The 24,016-nt window shown below is 39.2% G+C and overlaps 1 protein-coding gene across 2 annotated transcripts; it reads left to right on the forward strand.

The window, feature by feature from the left end:
• The first annotated feature begins 14,031 nt into the window (after positions 1–14,031).
• ZCCHC9 (zinc finger CCHC-type containing 9) lies at positions 14,032–23,078 on the forward strand. Of its 2 annotated transcripts, none has more exons than XM_058524110.1 (6): positions 14,032–14,072; positions 15,220–15,629; positions 18,232–18,382; positions 19,090–19,182; positions 21,113–21,181; positions 22,460–23,078. In XM_058524110.1, exons 2-6 carry the CDS (start codon positions 15,246–15,248, stop codon positions 22,576–22,578), a joined length of 816 nt encoding a protein of 271 aa, XP_058380093.1. In that variant the 5' UTR covers positions 14,032–14,072; positions 15,220–15,245; the 3' UTR covers positions 22,579–23,078. The 2 variants fall into 2 exon arrangements, with proteins under 2 accessions (XP_058380093.1, XP_058379997.1); XM_058524014.1 differs by lacking the exon at positions 14,032–14,072 and adding an exon at positions 14,519–14,564.
• Positions 23,079–24,016: the final 938 nt, after the last annotated feature.

Consider the following 24,016-nt stretch of genomic DNA (forward strand, 5'->3'; position numbering starts at 1 on the left):
ACTCTCCTTAATATCTTTGTTTCCTTGATTTTTTTAATGCTACTAAGAAGGGCAAACACATCAAATTACAAGCAGCAGGAGGCAGTGATAAAACTAATATTTGTAAGACCACTTACACACAAATCTAGAAACCCTCCAACCATCTAGATGCTACTAGAGTCAACCCTTTAACAAATCCCTATGGACACTATTGGAAAATGAGGAACTAATAATCAATTTTCTGGCAAATAGAGCAAGAGGAGATTCATTTCTCTTGAAAGTGTGGAAGTAAAGATTACAAAAATGAGGACAAACAGAGGCTGTTTATTCAGGGCTTGCTGTAGCAAGGGAGTCAGCCACCACCACTTGAATTTGGCAGAAACTGAAAGGCAGGCATAGGAAAACTTTCTGGTAAAAAAAAAAAAAAAAAAAGGAAAAGCTTCAGGTGTGCTCTCATTGGGGTTGTAGGCATGGAAAAATTGGAGGCAGGCTAACTAGAAACACGGTATCCCGTGTAACTGGTTTTGGGGAGCATATTTGGCTTTCTCTGGTTGATCTTGAGTTGGAAGCAGGGGCAAAAATTAGGGAAGCTGGCAGTCACTGAGCAAGCCCAGTCTCTGGGCTGATTGGTAAAGAGATTGTGGTTTGGCTTCTTGAACTGGTTGCTGCAGAGGCTGTGGGTCAGAGTTCTGTTGTCATCTGTGGTCTGGTATTATCCGTTTGTATATTCAGTCTCTCAAAAGCAATCCAAAGTTTGATGTCTGCAATACTGAAAATGTGTTTGTATAATTCGAAAGCTGAATTCTTCCCTCAGCATGCAGATCCTTATCTCGAATCTTGTTATTCTTTTCCATTCATCCTGTGATGTCTGTAACCTGAAGGGGCGTAATAGAAGAGGTGAGAGCAACTAAATCTGTAACAAGTTATGAAATTGTTCCACATACAAAAGAAAAATATTGTTAGTGTGAATAACAGGAATGAGATCAAGTTCTGCATTTTATAACTGAGCGCTGTAGATGCCACAGTTAAAATAAATCACTGCTATACTGTAAGCGTTTGTCTTCCCCCTGGTATACTGAGAAAAAGTATAAAAAGAAGACAGTTGTGCTGGTGCTAATAGGTGCCACACTAACTTTTGAGTGACAAATTGATATGTGGTAGAAATTTAGAAGAGGAAACCACACCCAGTATAATGGGATGGGGTGGATGGCTGTTCTAGTAACGAATGCCTGTAGACAAAGGAGAGATCGGAACCTCAGGCAGTGACTGGCATTCTGGGGATAGAGGGATAGAGGGTAGAGAAGACTGGTGTCGTGGCCAAGCACATTGACTCTACAGCCACATTGCTTGAGTACAAGTCCCAACTCTCCCACTATATAACATTGAATGATTTACTTAGTCTCGAAGTTCCTCAGTTTCCTTTGTATAAAATGAGAACAATGATAATGCCTATCTCATAGGGTTGTTGAGAGGATAAAATTAATTAATAGTTGTGAAGTTCATTTAGAAGTGCTCAGCAGGTAAGTACTACATAAGGGTTTGCTGAATAAATAATAAAAACAAAGGAATTGCTATTATAATATTACAATAATCCATCTCTGAATATCCCTTAAAACCATCCTTTAGGGCAAACCAACACACCTGATGGTCCCTCCTCTGAAAGGTCCTATAAGTGGTAAATGAAAGAAAATTCATCCAGCCAAAGAAACAAAAGCATAAATGAGCTGAAAAGACTAGATGCAGGCATATGCCAACATTTTATTTTTTTTAGAAGACAAGCTGAAAAACAAGCACTGGCATAAAAAAATATGGCTACTGATATAAAAAGAAAGCAAGCCTTGTACTGTACACCACAACATCCCAAGCAACAATATCATCATCATTAACAAGAATTAACAATGTCTAAGGTACAGAGAATACAGCTAACCTTTCTCTCCTTTTTTGTTGCATTTTCACCTAATTCCTTTCTCACCTTTAGCCATTAGTTCTACTCATCAGGAACTGCCCTCGCACTGCACTCACTGTTGGCTTGCCCACCTTTAAATGATCTTATCTACGTTTGAAACTCTTGGTTTGTGGAGCTGTTTGACCTTTATTGTATTACCAAGAATGTACTTTACTCTTTAAGAACAAGATGTTCGTAACTAAAGACAGTCATTTAAGACAAGTCTAATGGATTCCTAAACTCTCAATCTGGCACCTCACTTTTGTTTAAATCCTCCATATTCATAAAATACCCTTCCCTGACAGCTCTTCAGACAGTTTTCAGATCATGTAATGGCACTTACGTTGGATACAAGGATATTCTTTCTCCTCAAGCATTGCCAAGCATTTGAATGATATGATCCTGTTTGCAGAAGTTGTGGTAAGTTACATTTTTCCACAAGAAACAAGCACATTGGCAATCTTACAGTGAAAATAAAAGATCTTTTATGTGAAAGATGAGTCAATTGGAAGAGATAAAGAAACTTTTAACTATTAATTAAAGTTCTAATTGAATGTGCTATCTTTCAGCCAAAGTAGTCATAGCATGCAAATAGTTTCTGCTCACTAAGGTCTAGTTCAGTTAATATTCATCAAGCAGTGGTGTGAACAGAGCATGATTCTGAGTCGCGGGACCTTTTTAATTTGCTATATTCCTTGCATCTGAGGCAGAACGCAGCTAAGAGTAGACTGATGGCTGGGGAATCATTCGAACTCTCTTCCACGGGGAAAGAGCAACATGGGGACTTCTCCTTGACTTTTGCGCAGTATGTCTGCTTATGGGCTACCTCCCTCAGGCCAAAAGTCATAAAAGAGCACGTTTTGAAAGCAGCCAAAAGAAGTTGTTTTGAGGTCAAAAGATTTGCCTTAAATTCAGGCTCAGCCGCTAACCAGCAATATGATCAATATAAAGATTTATTTAACTCAATATGAGTCTTGGTTTCACTTATAAAATGAAAATAATTCCTGCCTTACAAAGTTTTTATGATGATTAAATAACATAAGGCAGTGATATGTTTTTTTCTTTTACTCTAACCTTTGGGAAGAAATATATTTTACGTTAGAACCTGGTACACACACATATGGCTATGCAAGTGAGTGTGCGTGTGTATGTATGTAAAACCCAAATAAAAGCTTCACATGACATTTATCCTTACTATTTGAGATGCACTCTGATATTTTGCTATTCTATACTATCCTAATCTCTCTCAGTTTTTAAAAAATGATGATTGTGACCCACTAAATTGATTTCACAACACATTAATAGGATGAAATTCACATTTTGTAAGACACAGACCTAATTACCTGGCTCAATAAACATTAAATTCTCTCCTTTCTTCTTTTTTTCCTTCTTTCAGCTCTTTATTTTGTTCCACTGTCTTCTGATTTCCATGGATTTGATGAAAAGTCCATGCGTATGCAAATAGTTGTGCTTCTATGTGTAATGTGTCATTTTTCTCTGACTGCTTAGAAGATTTTTCAGCAGTTTGCCCGTGATACGCCTACGTGGTTTTCTTCATATTTATCCTGTTTGGAGGCTTCATCACATGGGCATGATTGATCATTAACTCAGTCTCCAATCCTTCTTCCCTTCCCGGAGGGTGGAGGGTGGGTGGAAAGCTTCAAGCTTCTAATCATGGTTTGGTCTTCTGGTGACCAGCCCCCATCCAGGAGCCCACCAAGGGTCCCCTCATTAGAACCAAGCACTCTTATTACCCAGGAAATTCCAAGGGATTTAGGAGCTCTGTGTCAGGAACTGAGGTCAAAGACCAAATATTAGAACAAAAGATGCTCCTAGTATTCTTATCACTTAGGAAATTAAAAGGATTTTAGGACCTCTGTGCCAGGAACTGGGGGCAAAGATATATATATTTTCTATTATTTCACAGGCTGTATTCAATTACTGGCCAGCCCTGGTGGTCTAGTGATTAAGATTCAGTGCTCTCACCACCACAGTCTGGGTTCATGTCCCATCAGGAAACCACACCACCCATCAGTCACCTGTCATACTGTGGTGGCTGTGTGTTGCTGTGATGCTGAAAGCTATGCCAACAGTATTTCAAATACCAGCAGAGTCACCCATGGTGGACAGGTTTCAGTGGAGTTTCCGGACTAAGGCAGACTAGGAAGAAGGACCTGGACACCCACTTCTGAAAAAAATTGGCCATGAAAATCCTGTGAATAGCAGCAGAGCACTATCTGATATAGCGCCAGAAGGGGAGAGGATAGTGCAAAAAGACTGAGCAGGGCTCCACTCTGCTGTACATAGGGGTGCTAAGACAGCACTAGACAGGTTGACTAGACAGCACTAACCAAAAAAAAAAAAAAAAAAATTCAATTATTAAAGTAGATTTCAGAAAAAATGATAAAGGGGGACATTTTGCAATTATGTAGATGTAAATTCATTAAGACTTAAAAATTCTAAATATATGTTCATCTAATAACAAATTACAAACTACATGAAACCCAAACTGACAGAATTAAAAGAAGAAATAGACAAATATATGTATTCCTCTCTCAGGATTCCATAGAACAAGTAGACAAAGTATTAGGAAGAATCCAGAGGACTTAAACAAGAACATCTACTCTGTTTGGACCTACCAAGAAGCAGATGCCAAGACAGGATTCAACACGAATGTGATTTTTGTGGGGAGGGATCAGGAGAAGGCAGAGGCATTCAAACCATGATGCTAGACTGAGAGGGAATAAAGGAAGATTGGGTAGGAAAAGCCCCAGACTACAGTACAGTTCCAAGAAAGTTTTGTCCCGGCCCCTGGGGAGACTTCACGCCTGTTGGAAGAATCTTGCATCTCCTAAGGCAGGACTGGGCCTTGCTCATTTATGAGCTGAAAGCAGACTATGGGAGGCCTGGTCTCAGTTTGAACATGATGTTATTCTTTGGAGTTGTCAGTCAACTATGCTCCCTGCAAGAGGAGATCTCAGTGACACATTTTCATGGCCACCACAGTTCACTCTTTGCATCATAGACTTAGTTCTGGGAGAAGCTTCTCCCGGGTGCCCATGGACCTCACTTCCTAAGGAAGATCTTAGAAAAGGGAGATTAGTGGTATGAACTAATGCCCCATTGTTGCAACTAGTACTCCTCCTCAACCTCCTCCATTACCCATTCTAAATTTCCCTCTTCCTCATTTATCACCTTGGCAGACTTTGGTAGCTTAACTTTGTTGTGTGAGCCAAACCTTCAGTCCTGAGGCCTTGGCATTTACAGCCTCCTTGTCCGGGGTTGTTTCACGTCCAGTCACAACAGTACAGGGAGTACCGTCAGTTGTCCAAGTGAATCACTTGGCTTCTATACCTATTCCTCCCTGTCCCATGTGTAAAAGCAGCTCTACCTCCTCTGACATCAGGACTGACACCCCTTTCACAATGATGGCTCCTCTTCTCACCTGCTGGTTCCCAGACATCAGAATCTCCTCTTCCTTTTTGAATGTCAAAAATATTTCATAACAACTTTTTAAAATTTAAAGTTGAATCAAGCCTAATTTTTTCAATGTGAAGGGATACATAGCTGCTATTAATTTCAATAGAGGAAAACTTTGGTATAAATTATAGAATATCTACTGTATTTAATCTGATAGGATTAAAGGTAGAAATGAAATAATCACCATCTCTCTAGGAATATTTATTCTTTTTTCTCACATATGTAAGGAACTATAAAGGGCTTAAAATTTTATTGAAAAACAAAATATATACGAAGGAGCCTCAAAACTCTCAAAAAAAGAAAAAGGGTAAATAAAACTGCCATTTGAGGATTAAACTAGAAAAATCTGCACATAATGGAGATTAGCCATCTGTAAGACTAAATCAAAGAACTGCCTGGGATCTAAGACTAAATCAAAGAGCTGCAAGACTGGAAACAGACGATGCAGAAAAGGAAGCCAAATTAACTACATTTTACCCTTCCTGTAACATATCTATGTGAAGAGAAGGCAATGGTTGTCATGGAGCCTAGAAAACCGGGCTGGAGGGATCACACCTGGTGGCCAGGGCTTTGGCATCATTGGAGAAAGCCCTACCCAGTTGCTACAACGTCCAAACCCTCTTGTTTGTTCCTCTGGTGGGGACAGGGTTAGAATGTTTGACCTTCTTGCTTTGGGCCCATATGTTCAATGAGTCACTCATCCTAGTGCCAGGAAAATACCCACGCCAGAGATCAAGAATCAAAGAGGGGCACCATAATTAGTTATATATTCATTCTGTAAGCATAACCTATATTTGACAATGAGTAAATCTAGTTTGAGAGATGTAATTATGGAATTGCAAAAGCAGGATTTAAGAAGAGGTTTTTTTAAAAATTAGTTTTAGGAAACTTAGAGATACAGTGGAGACACAATGAACTGACACCGTCATTTCTTTTCAACATATACATCAGCTCACGACTTTTCAAAAATACACTTGACTCACATAGGCTATATCTGTATTCAATCCAAAGATTTGGAGAAGAAATGTCATATTTTGGCATCTCCACAAAATCTTTTTTTTTCTTTGCACAAAACTCAGTTGTTAGTATAAAAGCAGCTCTGAAAATAGAAATCTCTTTTAAATAATGTAGGTGAGACCAAAAAGGAAGACATGGGGCTCCTAGAAAGTAAAAGCTGTGCTGCTGAAGACGTGGGCAAACACGCACAGAGCAGATGTCAATAGAGACATGTAATTGGTGATCACGCCACAGACACGGCCTGAATTACGTGGAACTCATCAGCACTGATGAGGCACTAACTGCATTCAGGTGCACTTCAATCAGAACTAGATTATACCATTAAAATTAATGAAGCACTAGAAGACTTTAATGAGTAAAAGAGGGTTAGTTTTAAAGTCTTTTATGCATTTTATTCATTTGACAACAATTTGGTTGACAGTGCAATCACCTCTCTCTGCTAGACAGGTAAAACGTTATGGTTATTGAAGGTTTTAAGTAACACATTTTATTCAACACGTTCCCTGGCACATCTCTTCAGCATTCACTTAAATGGCCTAATGGTTTAGCTTAATTAAAAAAGAGATCAATTTATCTGTCTTTTGCCATCCTGTTTTTTAAAAAACAGAAACTAAACAATTGTTCTCTCTCAGATCCCAAACTTTGTCATTATACTGCTGAGATGTCATTTTTCCCTCTTTTAAGCTGCTAGCACTTTCCTAAGCCAATAAGGCCCTGTTTTTCATCTTTTCTAGGAATATATTCATCATGAGTGTGTGTGTGTGTGTGTGTGTGTGTGTGTGGGTTGAGGGGGAGGAAGGGTAGTCCAACCACCTCCAGATAGGACTTTACTATGAGATTCAGCTGAATATGAAATTGGGAAGGAAAGATAAACATTTGCCAGGTGTCAATGTGTATTTTAATAATAGCATGGCAAATAGAATGAAATATTAGGCAACCACAGGGAGGTGACATGGTCATATCTCTGAGCACAGGAAAGGGATCAGACATTTTAAATCCTGGAACCAGTCAAGCTCTCCGTACCTAAGTTTTCCCTAAGTTAAATGAGTACTACTGCTCATGAGTATTAGTATATAATGAGTTACTATTTGTGACTTATTTGAGAAGCTTTGGAGCATAAGATACTTAATAATTAGTGGCTATCATTATTTTTAAAATGCTTTGTGCTCCACAAATGGCACTTTCTAAGTTCAAATTGATAACTGGTTTTGTGATAAAGGGAAATTATACATGGATAACAACTTGATTCTTACATTTAAGAACAGTTTCTTAAAACAGTTAATAAAGGAAAGGTGTAAAACGTGAGCTTTCAAGAGAATCAAGATGAAAATACTACTCGTAAAAAGGTTAAATATCAGTTTTTCTATTTTTTTAAACTGTGGTAAAACATACATAAAATTTACCACTTTAACAATTTTTAAGTGCACAGTTCAGTGGCACTAAGCACACTTACTCTGCTGTGTAACCATCACCACCATCCTAAGTATGTTTTTAAAAGAAATATCCGGTATAGGAAAAGCTGCAACGCACATAGATTGAAGATATAGTCGAATCAGCTCTTAAAAGAAGTCCCTCTATCTGGTTTGCTCTCCTGCTCCAAGACACACTATTTAGTTATCTAAAGCAATGTACACCCAATGCAGTTAACATTTTATTTGAAAACTTGCTAGTGATTCCATATCGGCTGCCTTGGCACACCTGGTGCAATTCCACATTTGCCCTCCTTCATTTACTCCTTGGGGTATTACTGGCATCACTGTCTGTCTCCTCCACTAGACTACTGTTACTCCGGGGTATGGACTGTGCCCAGTTCATCCTCATAGAGCTCACCATCATATGCTCACCTCTTCCAGAATGTATACAATATGACTGTACATTTTCCTGGTCCATAAATGTTTCAGAAAATATTTGTGGGAATTCTTTTCCCATGATGATTTATTGTCTACACCATACTTTTTGTTGGGCTACTTTTTACCTACTATGTAGTCCTCTTTAACTAGTTCATCCTAAATCATTAATTATTTTTTACCCAGAGACTTACAGGTAGATTATTTCTTATAGTAGTTACTAAATCTGTACTAAACATTGGACCACTGGGTTATGTTCACTTTCACCCTTCATAAAGTAGTAGCACATGCACCTCATTTACACAAAGCACTTCGGCTCACTGGAAAGGATGGTAGATTCTTTTTTATTGACTCTTCCCCATCACCTCCCTAATCTCTCTCTTCAGTCGTCTGCAACACATTCTGTGGTAAAAGTTTCCAAAATCTCCCAGGAAGAATGAATTTATCTGTAATCTGTACTACCGGTGTAATTCCTTCACTTCTCGCCTTACTAGTGGTTCACCAGTCTGTGTGTCTTAACTTCACTGGCTGTTGGCTGCTTAAACGCAAGGACTCTGTCATTTTTATATATCTAGCATTTAACAAGGTACTGGCAAACAGTAGACGTCAAAAAATGTTTTTCCTCACCTAACCCATTTTACAGAATTCCATTTGAAACTACAGTCCTCCCATTGTTCCCTTTGAAGGGACAGTCTAAGGCCCATATCAGTTAGCATTTCCTGAGACATAAAGAGGAGGGAAGGACTTATTTCAGAGAAGACAGCTTGCAAATCTTACCACTTACATGTAATTTAGATATAAGTATTCATTTGAAGCACTTGACACTCTAAGCACTAAAAAGCCTGATTAGGAACTCGAACTTGAGAGACACACCAGAAGAGGGTGAGATGAGAGTCAGAAGGCCACATCATTTTTGTGATTAATGTTTCGAATGCTGTTGTTTTTCATGTTTAAGAAAAGAATACGAAAAAGATTCAAGCTTTTTCAGGGGAGAACACAAACTGCATATTATTCCTTTTCCTTAGCAACCTCAAGCAACTTCCACTAATGGGTCTCTCCTGTTAGACACTTGAGATACCATTTTCTTTCACTTCTGAAATAAAGCAGTATTGCTTGTAACTTTGTTATTGAGTGAGAAAACCAACAATGCAAATGAAAAAATAAAAATATAAGGCCACCTTCATGTGCCTGTCAGGTAATAAAACTGTCACTACCAGTGTGTCCTATGGCAATCACTTAACCTCTCTGACACTTCAGTTACTGACCTGTAAAACAAGAATATAGGATTTTTAAAGGTATGTATTTCTATGAACCTATATATAATTGGAAATTCTCATGTGCTCTCAAAATTCCCATGGATTAAAAAACTCTGATTCTAGAATCATTAGAAATAATGATTCTAAATGTAATGCATACTCATTAAAGAACATTTATAAAATGATATTTAAAGAAGAAAAAAGGAACTCATAATTCTATTACCCCTGGGCCTTATTGTAAGGGTTCCTAAAGCAGCTAAAAATATCACCGGCAGATGTTTAAGAAAGAAGCTGTTAGAATGTCACTGTTCTGGATTTTATTTTCATTTCCAATAGTAGGGTCATTAACTCTTTTCCTCTCTCTCCTGCTCTATTTTCTGTATATTCAAATGAAGTTCAGTAAGTGTCCAGAGGGTTCTGAGCACTGCATTAGGTACACTTCTCCATACACAACTGTCTTTTCTAGATCTATTTTATGGCATCTACTATATGAACTAAAAATCTCTGTATAGTTCTTCATTGCTTAAGCTCTAAAGGATCAAATGCAAACACTTTTATTTGGCAAAATCTGGTCCCACCTTCCTTTCCACATTCACCATCCTGTCTCCCAAGTTACTCCACAGCTGAACAGGTTGTTCAGAAACTGCTCACACTAGTGTGAGACCCAGCTAGGGGCCGGCTCACACCAAGGCTGGGCCTTGGACACTCCTGGTCCTGCAGCACCTACTGGTCGCTTTAGACAAACTGGCCAAACATCTCTTACTCGGAGAACCTAGGCAAGAATGAGGATTTAAAATTCTAATGGTAGTGGTTCCAATTCCAGGTAAGATGGAATGAGCACACTCCACTCTCTGTCTCCCACTGAATGCAGCTATAAAGCATAATGCAAAGATCAGCTATTTGAGGACTCTGAAAAAATAGTAGCAGGCAAATTAGACAAGAAAACCAGAATTCAAAGTACCACTGAACCAATGGTAAGTTTACATTCTGGATTTTATCCTGAACATTATGGACATCACTTTGTATATACTCTCAGTTCTCTTTTATTCCTCATGAAAAAAAATTAAGCAGGCAATTCACTTGTTTAGTTTTGTGTTACAGGCTTTGTCTCTCTTTTTGCGGGTGGCAATTCAAATCTCAGTTCATTTCTTTATGCTTCTGAATTTGTCTTGTGCATGTGGGTTGCAGGGCCTGCTTGACTTGTGAGGGAAGTAGAAGAATCCTCTCTGTGGCTCTCTTCCTTCCAGGACCCCCCCTCACTCTCCAGGGTGGCTGCTGCATGCTTTCTTCTCTGGTTCCTCCAGCCAGAAAGATGATCGCGGGCTTTCTATTGCAGTTTTAGCTGCTCATGCACTTTGTGACAGTGGCCCAGCCTCGGAGCAAAGACACACACACATAAAGGGACACTCACTCATGCTAGTTGCTTCTTCAGATTTTGACTCTCCTCCACAAGTGTCTGCTTTTACTTAGAATCCTCAGGTAGCTGTTTTTATATTTTGCCCAGAATTTATAGTTATCAGGATAAGAGATGGTTTGTAGAAATCTTACATCATCATAAAAAACTATTTTTATTTGAAATATAAAAATGTATTGCCCGTGCAAAAATTACATTAATAATTTAAAACAGTATCTGGCAAAAGACAGCTTCTTAAACTAGGTAGTATTTACATGAACACGTGTTTTATAATTCATGTTTTATATCCTTTTCTGTATGCATAATACACTTCACAATTTTCTACAAAATAAGGTACTTCAGCCCTTCATAACCAAAACTTTAGCTCCTCACTTAACATTTATCCTGTGGATAATACTGTTATGAAAATAACACATTTACAGTATTGCAATGACATCTGCATGGAAAAATTTATTACAAAGATAATCCCTTGAACTGTAAAACTGAATACATTCTTAAAAAATAAAGTCTCATGTGGGCAAGGATAACTTAGTAAAGTCTGTTTTTTTGTTTTGTTTTTTAACAAGGAAGACAGACAACACCAAGTTTTTTTTTTTTTTTTGCTGGGAAAGATTCGCTCTGAGCTAACATCTGTGGCCAATCTACCTCTCTTTTTTTTCTCCCCAAAGCCCCAGTACATAGTTATATATCCTAGTTGCAAATCCTTCTAGTTCTCCTATGTGAATCCCCACCACAGCATAGCTACCAACAGACGAGTGGTGTGGTTCTGCACCTGGGAAGTAAACCTGGGCCACCAAAGCGGAGCATGCTGAACTTTAACCACTAGGCATCAGGGCTGGCTCAGTAAAGTCTGTTTTAAAGCAGGTTCAAGCAGGCAAACAATTCCCTGCAGTATTTCAACGTAGTAGAGCTCATGCCTTTGATTTGAGATCTTGGTTCAAATCCTGACTCGACCTCTTACTAGATGTGTGACCTTGGATAAGCAACTTCTGCTCTCTGAGCTTGTGTCTGCATTGTAAAATGGAGAAAATAATAGTACCTACCTTTCAGACTACTGGGTGGATTAATTAGATAACAAATGTAAAGCATTCAGTACCCAGGGCTAGGTAGCTATGAAATGTTCAATGAAGGTTACCTATTATTAGTAGTAACAGTAATATTTTCTGCTGAATCCCAAAGGATTTCTATGGCCTATTTACTCAATTGCTAATCTTTAATGTACTTCCACAAAAACAAAGTGAGACCATGTTCCTTCACTTCCAGGAATGAACAACCTTCTACAGTTTAAAATTCAGCATATACTAAAAAGACAAGTTGGAGTTGAATGCACCCTCTAGTGGTGTAGGTTATGTGCAAGTACCTGGCTTCTACAGAAGAAAACCTCTTAATGAAACAGCACTAGGTTGGTGCTTAGAAGCTGAAGCCAGCTGTTTGAGAATATTATGGTATGAAGAGCATTATCGTACATCTTTTAGGAAGCTCCCTCTCTTCAAGAGCATGAGTATTTGTCTTTTAAAACTTTCCCCACCATAAGACCTAGGATATTTGTGATATTTACCACACCAAACCTCAGTATTCCTACAGCATTGACTTTAATCTTTTCTCTTAAAGAAAATCTGGTCACTTTCTAGTTTGGTTTAACAAACATTGCAAAGTACTTATTCTTCATTTAGTTAACAAAAATGTACTGATCACCAAGTCAGTACCAGGCAATGGGCATACAATATACCATTTACAATAGACATATACAATACCATATACAATATAAATATACCAGGCAATGGGGATACAATAAACAACTCATTACACAATTCATTATGTAATTACAAATTTGAAAAGTGCTATCAAGAAGTACAGACTGCCATGAGCATACAATAGGGGATTGATCTAGATTGTCAGGGAGGGGCACTGGAAGGCTTACTTGAGAACAAAATGTTAAAAGCCTTGAAGAGTGAGTAGAAATTAATTAGAAGAAAAGGAGAACCACCACACAAAGAGAACAGCACATGTAAAGGCCTGGAGGTAGCAAGGTACATGTGGCATTGGAGAAACTGAGAGAAGGTTCCTATGCACGGAGCTCAAGAGGGCAAGGCCGTGCACGGTGAGGCTAATGAAGTTAGCAGGGACTTAATACCGTGTTAAGGAGTTTGAACTTCAAAGAACAATGGCAAGCTACACCAAGATTTAAGCAGGAGAGCAACAATCTGATTAACACTTTCAAAAGTTCACTTGGCTAAGAAATGAAAAATAGATTAGAGGGGAGTGGAGCAAGACCGGATGCCCAGAACAGCTGCCAGTAATCCAGGTGAGCCATGACGAAACCTGGGACAAGGGAGGCAGCAGCAGAGATAAACAGATGGACAGATATTTAAGTGGTAAAATGGATCGAGCATGATGATGGGGATGGAAGCAGCGGGCCTGGTGAACTGAGTGGATGTGATAACGCCATTTTTTCCACTAGGCACAATTGGTGGTGGCAGGCGTCTGGGAAGGGCTGTCGAAATAAGTTGTTTAGGAGACTAGGGTTTTCCTCTTACCAAGAGAACGTCTTTGGCCACAGGTGTGATATTTCAATTGCGTGCTTAACTAGCACGGGGCAGAAGGACCAGAAGGCACCGCCCTCCACCCAATGGGGCCCCAGATGTCTTTTTTTAGACTTCTGGCACGCCCACTGCGCTAATAATTTTACCTTACACCTGTCTGAAATCGGCTTAACTCCCTCCCGCCGCCAGTGTCACCACATTTTTGTATTTCTTAGTCAAGTTCAAAGGTCACCTTCTCAAGGAAGCCTTTCCGGTGTCTCCCACCCCACTGACCCTGCCGTCCATCTCGCCCACTGAGCCGTGAGTTCCAGACAGCACGGACTGAGCGCTCTCCGTCTCTGTGTCCCCGTCCAGCGCAGCGCCCTTTACACACGAGGCGCTCCGCTTTTACTCCGCCACATTTACCCGCGCAGGAACCCGGCCTGCGCGACTGCGGGACTCCACGCCAGCCCCGGCTTGACCCTCCGGAAGTGACGCGCTCTCAGGAACGACGTGCTTCCGGTCCCGAGCGCGACGCCGCGGCGGTGGCGGTGGGGGCGGGACGGGCATCTCTGGCACGCCAACTCCGCTGCTCTGGAGGCCTCGCGCGTGGTAAGCAGCGGGGCGAGGTGGGGCCCCGGCGCTCCCAGACGCCGTAGTCCCCTCGTTCGTCCCCGGGGACCTGGCGGCAGGGTAGAGGGACTAGCAGCTAGGTCCCCAAGAGTGCCCCGCGCCAGGTGGGGCTGGAGTGCCGGGCGCCGCGGCCTGTGGGGGCCGGGGGCGCAGGGCCCGGCCTCAGCCATAGGGCGCTGGCCGCTCGGGCCGGCACGTCCAGCGGCCCCCGCCGACCGGGGCTTGAGCCCCAGAGCTTCCCCCTCGCACGTACTCAGGAGAAGGATGACCCGCCGCCTCTTGCGCAGCTCCAGGCCCCACTGCCACAGTCGCACGAGCTGCAGTGCTGCGTGTGCGCGCAGGCAGTGAGCTGGCGTGCAGCGTCTACACCTACCCACTGGCTCCGCCCCCAGCTGCTGTTGCAGGGGTGTTCCCCACGGCCGGCGCGGAGGTTTTAACCCGGGTTGTGCGGCAGCTGCTGCGCGGAAAGGGGTGCGGCTTAATAATTGAAGATGATTTGAAACCACTGGGCTGGAAGTGGCTTGTCCTCTGATTAGTATGAGGGGAAAGACCCGGTGTCATCACGCGACTGTCAACACTTGCATGTAGTATTGTACTTAGCCATCTGCCGGAAAGAGTTTGATGACAAACTTCATGTCACAGGACAGGATTCCTGTGTACTTAGCTAGTTGCTGGGCGGTTGTTTGCGTTGAAATGGCAGACTAAGCAGGAAGGTTGGAAGAAAGTAGCCCTGGGCCTTAGAGATAGGAAAATAAACGGCTAGGAAAACTGCAGAATTTGGGAAGAGTAACTTCATTCACTGTAGTATTACTAAGTGATTTAACTTTTGCGAAATAATTTGGTTTCTTAATGAATTGTTCTCCAGTTTTAAGTAAGTATTTATATACGCGTGTTTTTTGTTTTGCTTTTTACTGGTGTGGTGGCTTCTCTGGTAAAGGCTAGATTTACATTACAGACATATCTATGCAGCATATTGTAGAATGAAATATATAGATATATAAATGAAGTAAAAAGTATTTTAATAATTAAAGCTTTAACACATGGGCATATGTGATATAGTGATATAGCATGTATCTTTAGTTTTTTTCTTTTAAATGATGACTAACTGGCCATGCTTGTCTTAAAGATTTATGAGGTACCTCTGATGAAACCATGACCAGGTGGGCACGAGTTACTACCACACGTAACAAAAGACCCTTGCCTGCAACATCATGGGAGGACATGAAGAAGGGGTCCTTGGAGGGAAAAAGCCAAAACGTACCAAAGAGTAAACACCTTGAAGCCAATAGACTGTCCCTTAAAAGTGATGCACCGAAAGCAAAACACAAAAAGAACAAAAAGAAAAAGGAGTACTTAAATGAAGATGTGAATGGATTCATGGAATACCTAAGACAGAACTCACAGATGGTTCACAATGGGGAAGTGATAGCAACAGACAGTCAGGAAGTAAGGGAAGAAATTGCAGTTGCTTTAAAGAAAGATAGTCGTCGGGAAGGAAGACGATTAAAAAGACAAGCAGCAAAGAAAAATGCAATGGTAAGATCACTTCTACCAAAACATTACTTTATACATGTTGTTCATACACTCACACATAGACACTTTAGCAGAGTCTGTTTGCTGTTACTTACTAGATTTATAAAGCACCTTTTTGAGGGCTAGTAATAACACTAGGACTTGTTTAGCACCTCCTATATGCTAGACACTTGATGCGCTGATTCATTATCACGACAACACTGCAAAGAAGGTGGCAATTATGCCCATATTATGGGTAGAAAACGCTGATGTGCGGACAGGTTAAGTATGATGTTGAAAGCCGCTTAACAAGTAGCAGAGGTGAAATTCAAACTCAGGAAAAGGTGTTAATATTTGATTATTTGAATAGTGGCTGGCACTATATATGTGTTAATAAATAAATGTGAACCTAAATGGGCTGTAGTCCAGCCAAAAAAAAAAAAGAAATTCAACCCAGAGTCTGGCTTCAAAACCTGTGTTCTCACCCCTGCCTTCCAATAGCCCTTTTCAAACAGCCATTTTAAAAAAAGATCCAAATAAGGAGGAAGGTTAAGTACAACAGGTTAAATATCTGTGGTTCCAGTTATTTGGAAAGGGTGTTCTTTTATCCTTTTCCATGAAAAACTGAGGCACAGGAAGGGGAGCTAATAAGAATTACACGAGTTAGTCACAGAGCAGTGAAAGAGCGTTAAAACTCCTTGAGACTCTCCCCTGTCCTTGCTCCCTCCCTGCCCATTACACTCAGAGAAACGCTGGAGGCTGCAGGTTTATTTCTGTGGTGCCTAGCCCTAGATTTTAAACTATGTCAGACACAAGAAATGAAATACTTAGTATAATTCTTTCCCTTCTCTAAGTGAATTTCCTAAGTCTTCTAGCAGGATTCTACATAAGAATCACAATTTGTTGCCATTTTACACTTTCATTTTTTTATTAGAATTGCTGAATATAGAGTATTGTTTGCACCAATGCAGGCTTGAAATGTTACAGCCTCCATAAATATGGCTTCTGACTATTTGCAGGATTAGTTCTATGCAGTGCCATATTTAAAGATAATTATTTATAGATAATATTGATGAAACGTTCCTTATGGATAAATTTGGATAGAAAAGATCATCATTTCTATTTGGATCAGGATAGTTTTGTTTAAATTGTACAATTATTTTTAAATATTTTTAAGTCAAGTTAATTTAACTTAAAGATAACTTCATTGATGTAGGCACTATGGTGAATTGCATACTATTTGAAAAATCTTAATATTGTGACCTTTTAAGAGAAGTTTTATGTTTATAATTAAGGGAGAAAGACGTTTTTCAAAAAAAAGGAATGCTTTATGTTAAAACGTACTTTAAATAGTATATGGCTTGTTGTGACCTACTTTCAACTCATTTTCTTGTTGTTTTTTTAATACTTCATTCTAAGCATCAGTTCTTGATTGCTAATAAATTGGTTAAGATACAGAAATTTACCTGTCTGATCTCCACAATCCCATCTACATTAAATTTAAGAATCATTCAAGAAATTTGTATTTGGTGAAGATTAGGTTTTAAACGTAAAACCTAATCAGTGAATTGTCAGGTTACTAGAAACCACTTTCACTTCACCAAGAATCCAAGACTTCTTATGTTGGTGATCCGGTTTTTAGCAGTAGCTTTTCCTGCAGTTGTAGAATAAATTCATTTTCTTTTTTTGGACCAGCTCCATTCTAAATGTAAAAGTTACTGAAGAATAAAGGGACTCATTCTTTTCCAGTATGTTATTAAACAGACAAAAAAGAGAGGACGTAGTTGCGATATATGTTTTATTTTGCCTGTTGAATTTGCTTTTAAAAAAAAACCTGTGCTTATTTTGAAAAAAAAAATTAAATGATGAACTATTTGTTATCCAAGAAATATATATACCTTTTTCCAATTTAAATAAAATAGTTTAAATATCTACCATCTTTGATTATGGCTGATGTTCTCATTCATTGCAGCAAAAAATATCCTCCAAATTGCTAGGTAGTATGTAAAGCAACTAAACCATTGTTCAGTGTTATGTTGGAGCCAAATAATTCATCTTAGAATTATTCCTTTGAAATGTGTATATATTATAAAAATGAAACCTCTGTCAGTTTCTGAATATTAAAGAATATGTGTTAAAGATATAAAAACTATAAAGTATACTTTTTGGTATGAAATATGTTATGAATTGAATAATAATTTAAATGGAATCATTTGACCCCAATTCATTCAGTTATGTAAACTTTAAAATGCAAGTATTAATTTTGAGTGATAATTTTTATGTCCATTGTCTGTCTTCTCTAGAAACTCAGTTTTTCTAATGCAGACATCCCCATTAATGAACCAAATAGTCTATATTTGCTTAATTCACCTAAGCAATTACCTCCTACAAAGTCGTTTATAACTTTGTGTCTGAGATTGATGGGTTTATGGATTGATGGTTTTCAAAAGCACTGAGACTCTCTGATGAAAATGACATTTCTTATTGTTGAGGAATACTTTTTTCCACAGATAAAATATTGGGATTTCAAATAAAAGAGCTAGATAACTTTAAAATGGGAAACGTTTTAAAGATATTTTTGGTAACAGTCTTTGCAGTGTGGAAACTCACATTTTTGTTTTCCCAGGTGTGTTTCCACTGTAGAAAACCTGGCCATGGGGTTGCAGATTGCCCAGCCGCCCTTGAGAATCAAGATATGGGCACTGGAATATGTTATCGGTGTGGATCCACAGAGCATGAAATCACCAAGTGCAAGGCTAAAGTAGACCCAGCTCTTGGTATGTTTTTTTCCTATCAGTTTTTGATTTGATTAATGGGGAAATTGGCTGATAAGTAGCCAGTTGTTTTTTTTTTTTGTTGCTGACAGGGTTTGTTACGAATGTGCCACTTAATACTTTGAAATCATATGAGATTATTATTTTTTTTTTTTGTGAGGAAGATTAGCCCTGAGCTAACATCTGTTGCCAATCCTCCTGTTTTTGCTGAGAAAGATTAGCCCTGGGCTAACATCCATGCCCATCTTCCTCTACTTTATATGGGATGCTGGCACAGCATGGCCTGACAAGTGGTGCGTCCATCCAAACCTGGGATCCGAACCTTTGAACCCTGGGCTGCCCAAGTGGAGTGCCTGAAATTGACTGCTACGCCAGTGGGCCGGCCTCTAAATTTTTTTTTTTTCCTTTTATTTATTTTTTCCCTCAAAGCCCCAGTAGATTGTTGTCTGTCATAGCTGCACATCCTTCTAGTTGCTGCATGTGGGACACTGCCCCAGCATGGCCGGAGAAGCGGTGCGTCGGTGCACGCCCGGGATCCGAACCCAGGCCGCCAGTAGCGGAGCGCACGCACTCAACCGCTAAGCCACGGGGCCGGCCCTCTTAAATTTTAAATTATGTAAAAACAAGTATGTTTTCTTCTCAAGAACAATATGAATCACATGACTTGTACTATGCATAACCAACTTAACAGGAACTGTTGATCCTTACAGGTGAATTTCCTTTTGCAAAATGTTTTGTTTGTGGGGAAATGGGTCACCTGTCCAGATCTTGTCCTGATAATCCCAAAGGACTCTATGCTGATGGTGAGTACTGTTACCCTCATATGTCGAAATGGTGCGTCATCATGCAGAGCTGTGATTTATTTTATACTCTTAATCATTTCTTAAATAAATTTTTGAATAAGTAGCAAAACCTTGAGAATTTCATTATTTTTATCAAGCACTATTCTATGTACTGGACTTTTTGTGTAATATGACTTGATGTATTAATAAATCAGAAAAAACTAAGGTGTATATTTTAAACTCTTTGTGCTGGCTTCAGCACCATTTCTGAGAGTATGTTATAAATATCTACTTTTAAACGTAACAGAAGCAAAGCGATTATATCTCAAACTAATGTAAGATTTAAAAGATAGTGTGGTGAATTTAATCTTAGCCTAGCATACCATTTTGGGTAGAAGGGCAGGCACACACTATTCATATTTGTAGTAATTTTTGTTTCTGAATATTTTCCTTAGTTAATTGTCTGGCACAGGATCATGTAACTTTCTTATCTTTAGCTCAGCTAATGTCTTAAGGTCCCCACAATAAAGTCTGTGATGTCTAAAGCTTTGAGGAGGACAATATCATGTGTTAAAGTGTCATTTGTTACAGTGATGGCTGGTCCCATCAGGCTCTAGATCATCCGGCTCCTGTCCTGGGTTTCCTTGGAGAAATGCAGTGAAAAAGCACAGCTTTTGGAGTTGGAGCCCCAGCACCGCCGCCCACTAGCTGTGGGACTTGGGCCAAGTTATTTAACTTCTCTAGTCTCAGTTTCCTCACCTATGAAATGGAGGTGAAAAAACTGGATTTCGTTGACTCTAAGATGCAGATTTTTCCCATTTTAATATCTCTGAACTGAGAATATATCTGATGATTGGTGGGTGCCACATAGTTGGCAGGGTTGTTTTTTTTTTCTGAGAGGTATGTAAAATAACGATACATCTGATAATCAGTGATGTCTTAGATTTGATAAATTATGGTATTTACTTTGAAGAGTTATGAGGATTAAAATATATTATTCAGGTGCCACTTCTATTTCACTATGGCATCTACAACAATAAAGAGGCCTGGGCCTGGAAAGTGCTCAAAAGTGCCTTTCAGTTTTGAACTTAGGAAACAGGTCAAAACTATGACTAATGAGCAAAGGTGGCTTTGGATGGTCAACTAAAATGACTAGATATAAAAAAGTACAGCAAGATCACATAGAAGTGAGAATTCAACCAAGTTTATGTCCTATAGGGTCATTTTCCTGAGTAAGTCACTTAATATTTTGAGCATGATCCTTATAATGCTTGACCATTAAGCAATAGTGTTTGACCATTAAGTATAGACTCATTTTAGAAATCATGTGTGTTGTAATTCACAATCCTTAAAGTAAATTTGCCTTAAAGTAGGCATATTGCCATTTTTTTTAGGGTTAGGGTGCCTAGCAGATAGAAGGCACTGCAACAAAAGTTAATTTCATTCCTTTTGTAACTGCTCACCCCAATCTGACCTGTGCAGCAGAGCAGTGGTTCCTAACCTTTTTTGGGGTCATTGATCATTAGAGAATCTGATAAAAACTATGGACATCCTTCTCACAAAAAGTATCTGCACACAAATGTTGCTTACAGGTTCAAGAGTTCATACACCCTTGCCTGTGTGACCATGGTTAAGATCCAGGCTTCTGTGCAGCGGGTCGTGGACACTCCAGAGGACACGTGCCTTCCGTCATCTCTCTCTTCTCTTTCCCACGTCTCCCCTGACGGCCAGGTGCCAGAAATGGTGGCTGGGTGCAGTCTAGTGCTCTGTGAGGTCAGGAGGATAAGAATGGGCTTATCAATAGGAGTGGTGGCACCCGCCTGTGTGCCTGGCTCCAGCTGCCTTTACAACTGCATGATTGGGAGGAGCAGATAAGACATGAAAGTGCGTTGAGACATTAAAAGCGCCATGTAAATGTGAGAGGTTTTCAATGACTTTTTTCTTTTAATAGGTGGTTGCTGCAGACTTTGTGGCTCTGTGGAACATTTTAAGAAAGATTGCCCTGAAAGTCAGAATTCAGGTGAGCTCTCTGGGCGTCCATTTAGGAAGGGTGAGATTGGTATTCCTCTGTTTTTGCTGAATTTTGTTATTAATAACTCATTGAGGTACTACTGATTTTTTAAGGCAACCTGGTTTCCTACTGCAGTGATGACTCAATCATTTCTCTGTCAGCAGTAGACACAGTACTAACTGAGCATTAGCTGGTGTTCTCAGGTGGGAAAAAAGATAGTGATCAGTAAGCCCTAAAGGACCCTGATTTTATGAAGCAGCTTATTTGTAAATGTTTATATTTGCTAACTAATGAATTTAATAGTAGAGCCAATTCTTTTACGTAAAGTATTGATTCACTAAGAGAAAATAAGAAATATAAAAATAACTTTCAATATTCTTATGATTGTGTATTCTCATATATACTTTGTGTGTACTTGAAGGATTCAGAGTTGGTTGCAGAAACTGGCAAAAATATTAAAATTGTGTGATCCACACAGCATCTGGCCGGTTATATTTTCTACCTAATGAAATACTACTCTTGGTCATCAAAAACTTCATAAATGTTCACCAGACCTATGGCAGATTTTTGAGGAAGTGGAGACCATTATTACATTAGTTTACCAAGATTAGAATGATGATGATCCTATGTGAGAGAAAGCAAGACAGTAGGATAGCCCAGTAGTGCTTCTTAGGGAGAAAAGCACATTTCTTTTTATTTCAAATAGTCACAGTACTACACAAATAAGTCTGCCCATTCTTACTTGCTACCCCTAAGGTTTAAATTTGAAAACTAAGAGTTCTTGTTTACAGTCTTGTCTAGAAGAAGATGGTCTTTACTGTATTGTAGGCAGTGAGATTGAAATGATGAAGTGGAATTTGAATTCTCCCTCCTGGGAGGATTGCCACTTTCCAAATGACAAGACTGACAAGCAGATGTTGTATAATTTCACAGGTGGAATCTTGCGCATTTAAAACTGGTGCTCATAAGTCTTGCTGTTTACAGACTCTTGGAATTCATTGACGATAATGATGAACTCTGGGAAAGAATGAAAGAGCTTTCTCATCAATTTGTGCATTGCAAAGCAGTAGCTGCATTTCCCTAATTGGGATGAGAAATTGCCTGTGGTACTCTGAAATCAAGGGTTATAATCAATTACAGAATTGCTCACTTTCCTTTACTGATGGAGTCTTCCCTCCTTGTGATTATTCATGTCAAACTTGGTTTCTTCGCTAGACCAACACCAATCTGGGTGGATGTATTTGATTACTGTTTTCCTTACATTCTGACTTGTCTGTTCATTTACAGATCGAATGGTCACAGTTGGTCGCTGGGCAAAAGGAATGAGTGCGGACTATGAAGAAATTTTGGATGTGCCTAAACCACAGAAACCCAAAACAAAGATACCTAAAGTTGTTAATTTTTGATAATGATTAGTGCTGTTGTTAGTTTCCAGCTCATTGTTAAACATTCTGAACTGGGCCTTCTTCACAAGTTGGAGCTGGGCTTTCCCATAGAGACCCGTAGTGTAGATATCAGTGTGATCTGGGGCTGGTCACACAGTTCGCTGAGTTCTATCCATTGAGGAATACTTCTACCACTGTTAGGAGAAAATCACTGAAGAAAAGTATAAGATGTTTAAATTGGATTCTCTAAAAGAACTTATTTTTACTAACAGAACTTAGGGTAACTAAGTGGTTATATACCTGATTGTAACAATCATCTTTTTCTTAAAAACAAAATTATGCATTAATGTGAACCACCTCTAAATAAAGGGTAACTGCTTTGCATTTGGCAATGAATTTGGGGTTATGTTGTTTCTTGGTTCAAAGTATCAATTTATTATATTAGAAATTTATTTATAAGCTGCTACAGAATCTGCTGTATTTTTAAAATATTTAATAAAAACATTTGCTATTTGCTTATTTTTCTGAATACCTAATTCTGGATTGAACTAGCCATTGTCCATTAATGTCCATGTAACAATCCCTTTGGGAACACAATCCTATATGAATCCTAGATGAGGTTAATTTTGGTTAATTTTTGTTTTAGTTTTGACATAAAGAATTACAAATTATTGAGGTTAAAATAGAAGAGTACCTCAACGTAACAGCAGCTCTTTCTTGGCCCTTGATTTTTAAGAGAGAAATTCTAGCCAAAATTCAGTTTAGAGTATTTAACCAGAATGATGGCACGTAACAGACTGTATATCAACCTTAATAGCATTTTGTTCACATGTTTTAGATGAGCCAGGGTGAGATGCAAGTATCACCATAACAGAGTTAGAACACTAATCAGAGACCCATTAGCTTCTTTGTTTGATTTTGATGAATACATGCATACTTAATACATACATTTCGCGAGGCTTAAGGCTCCCATTGTACTGTATAATGGAATGACTCTGGTGGATTGTGTGTTTCATTTGGAATTTTACCTGATTGGATACACTTGTAACTACAGGAAACAGCTGTGATTAGTTACTGATGTTTCAAAAGCAAAATATTTACCAAATAAGAAACACTTCTCTGTTTTAATGTCTGTACAACTCAACAGTTCTAGTCTTAATAGAAGCTGTTCTATATTCAGTGAGAGAGAAAAACATGACAATACGACTCAGCATCCCAGAACTTAAGGAAATGAGTGTCATTTAAAAGGAATTGCACAAGCCATGCAGCTGGAAAAAGCACTGCTGCCTTAGTCATTTAGTTCAAACACACCCAGATTTATGTCACCTGTCCTCTCAGGAGTGACGGGCTCTGGAGAGTCGAAAACCTGTCAGCTGCAAGTTACGTCGAGTATTTTATGTATTCAATGGGGGGATGTTAGTGTCCATTTTGTCTTTCGGTTACTTTATTTACATTTTAA

Source organism: Diceros bicornis, chromosome 1 (genome assembly GCF_020826845.1).
Source record: "Diceros bicornis minor isolate mBicDic1 chromosome 1, mDicBic1.mat.cur, whole genome shotgun sequence".
Taxonomy (NCBI): Eukaryota; Metazoa; Chordata; class Mammalia; order Perissodactyla; family Rhinocerotidae; genus Diceros; species Diceros bicornis.

Bases quoted from the DNA above. Each gene is read 5' to 3' on its own strand.
- ZCCHC9 (XM_058524110.1), top strand. From the start codon at position 15,246: ATGACCAGGTGGGCACGAGTTACTACCACACGTAACAAAAGACCCTTG. The intron at 15,630-18,231 runs GTAAGATCACTT...TTGTTTTCCCAG, and splicing joins CAGCAAAGAAAAATGCAATG to GTGTGTTTCCACTGTAGAAA. The intron at 18,383-19,089 runs GTATGTTTTTTT...TGATCCTTACAG, and splicing joins TAAAGTAGACCCAGCTCTTG to GTGAATTTCCTTTTGCAAAA.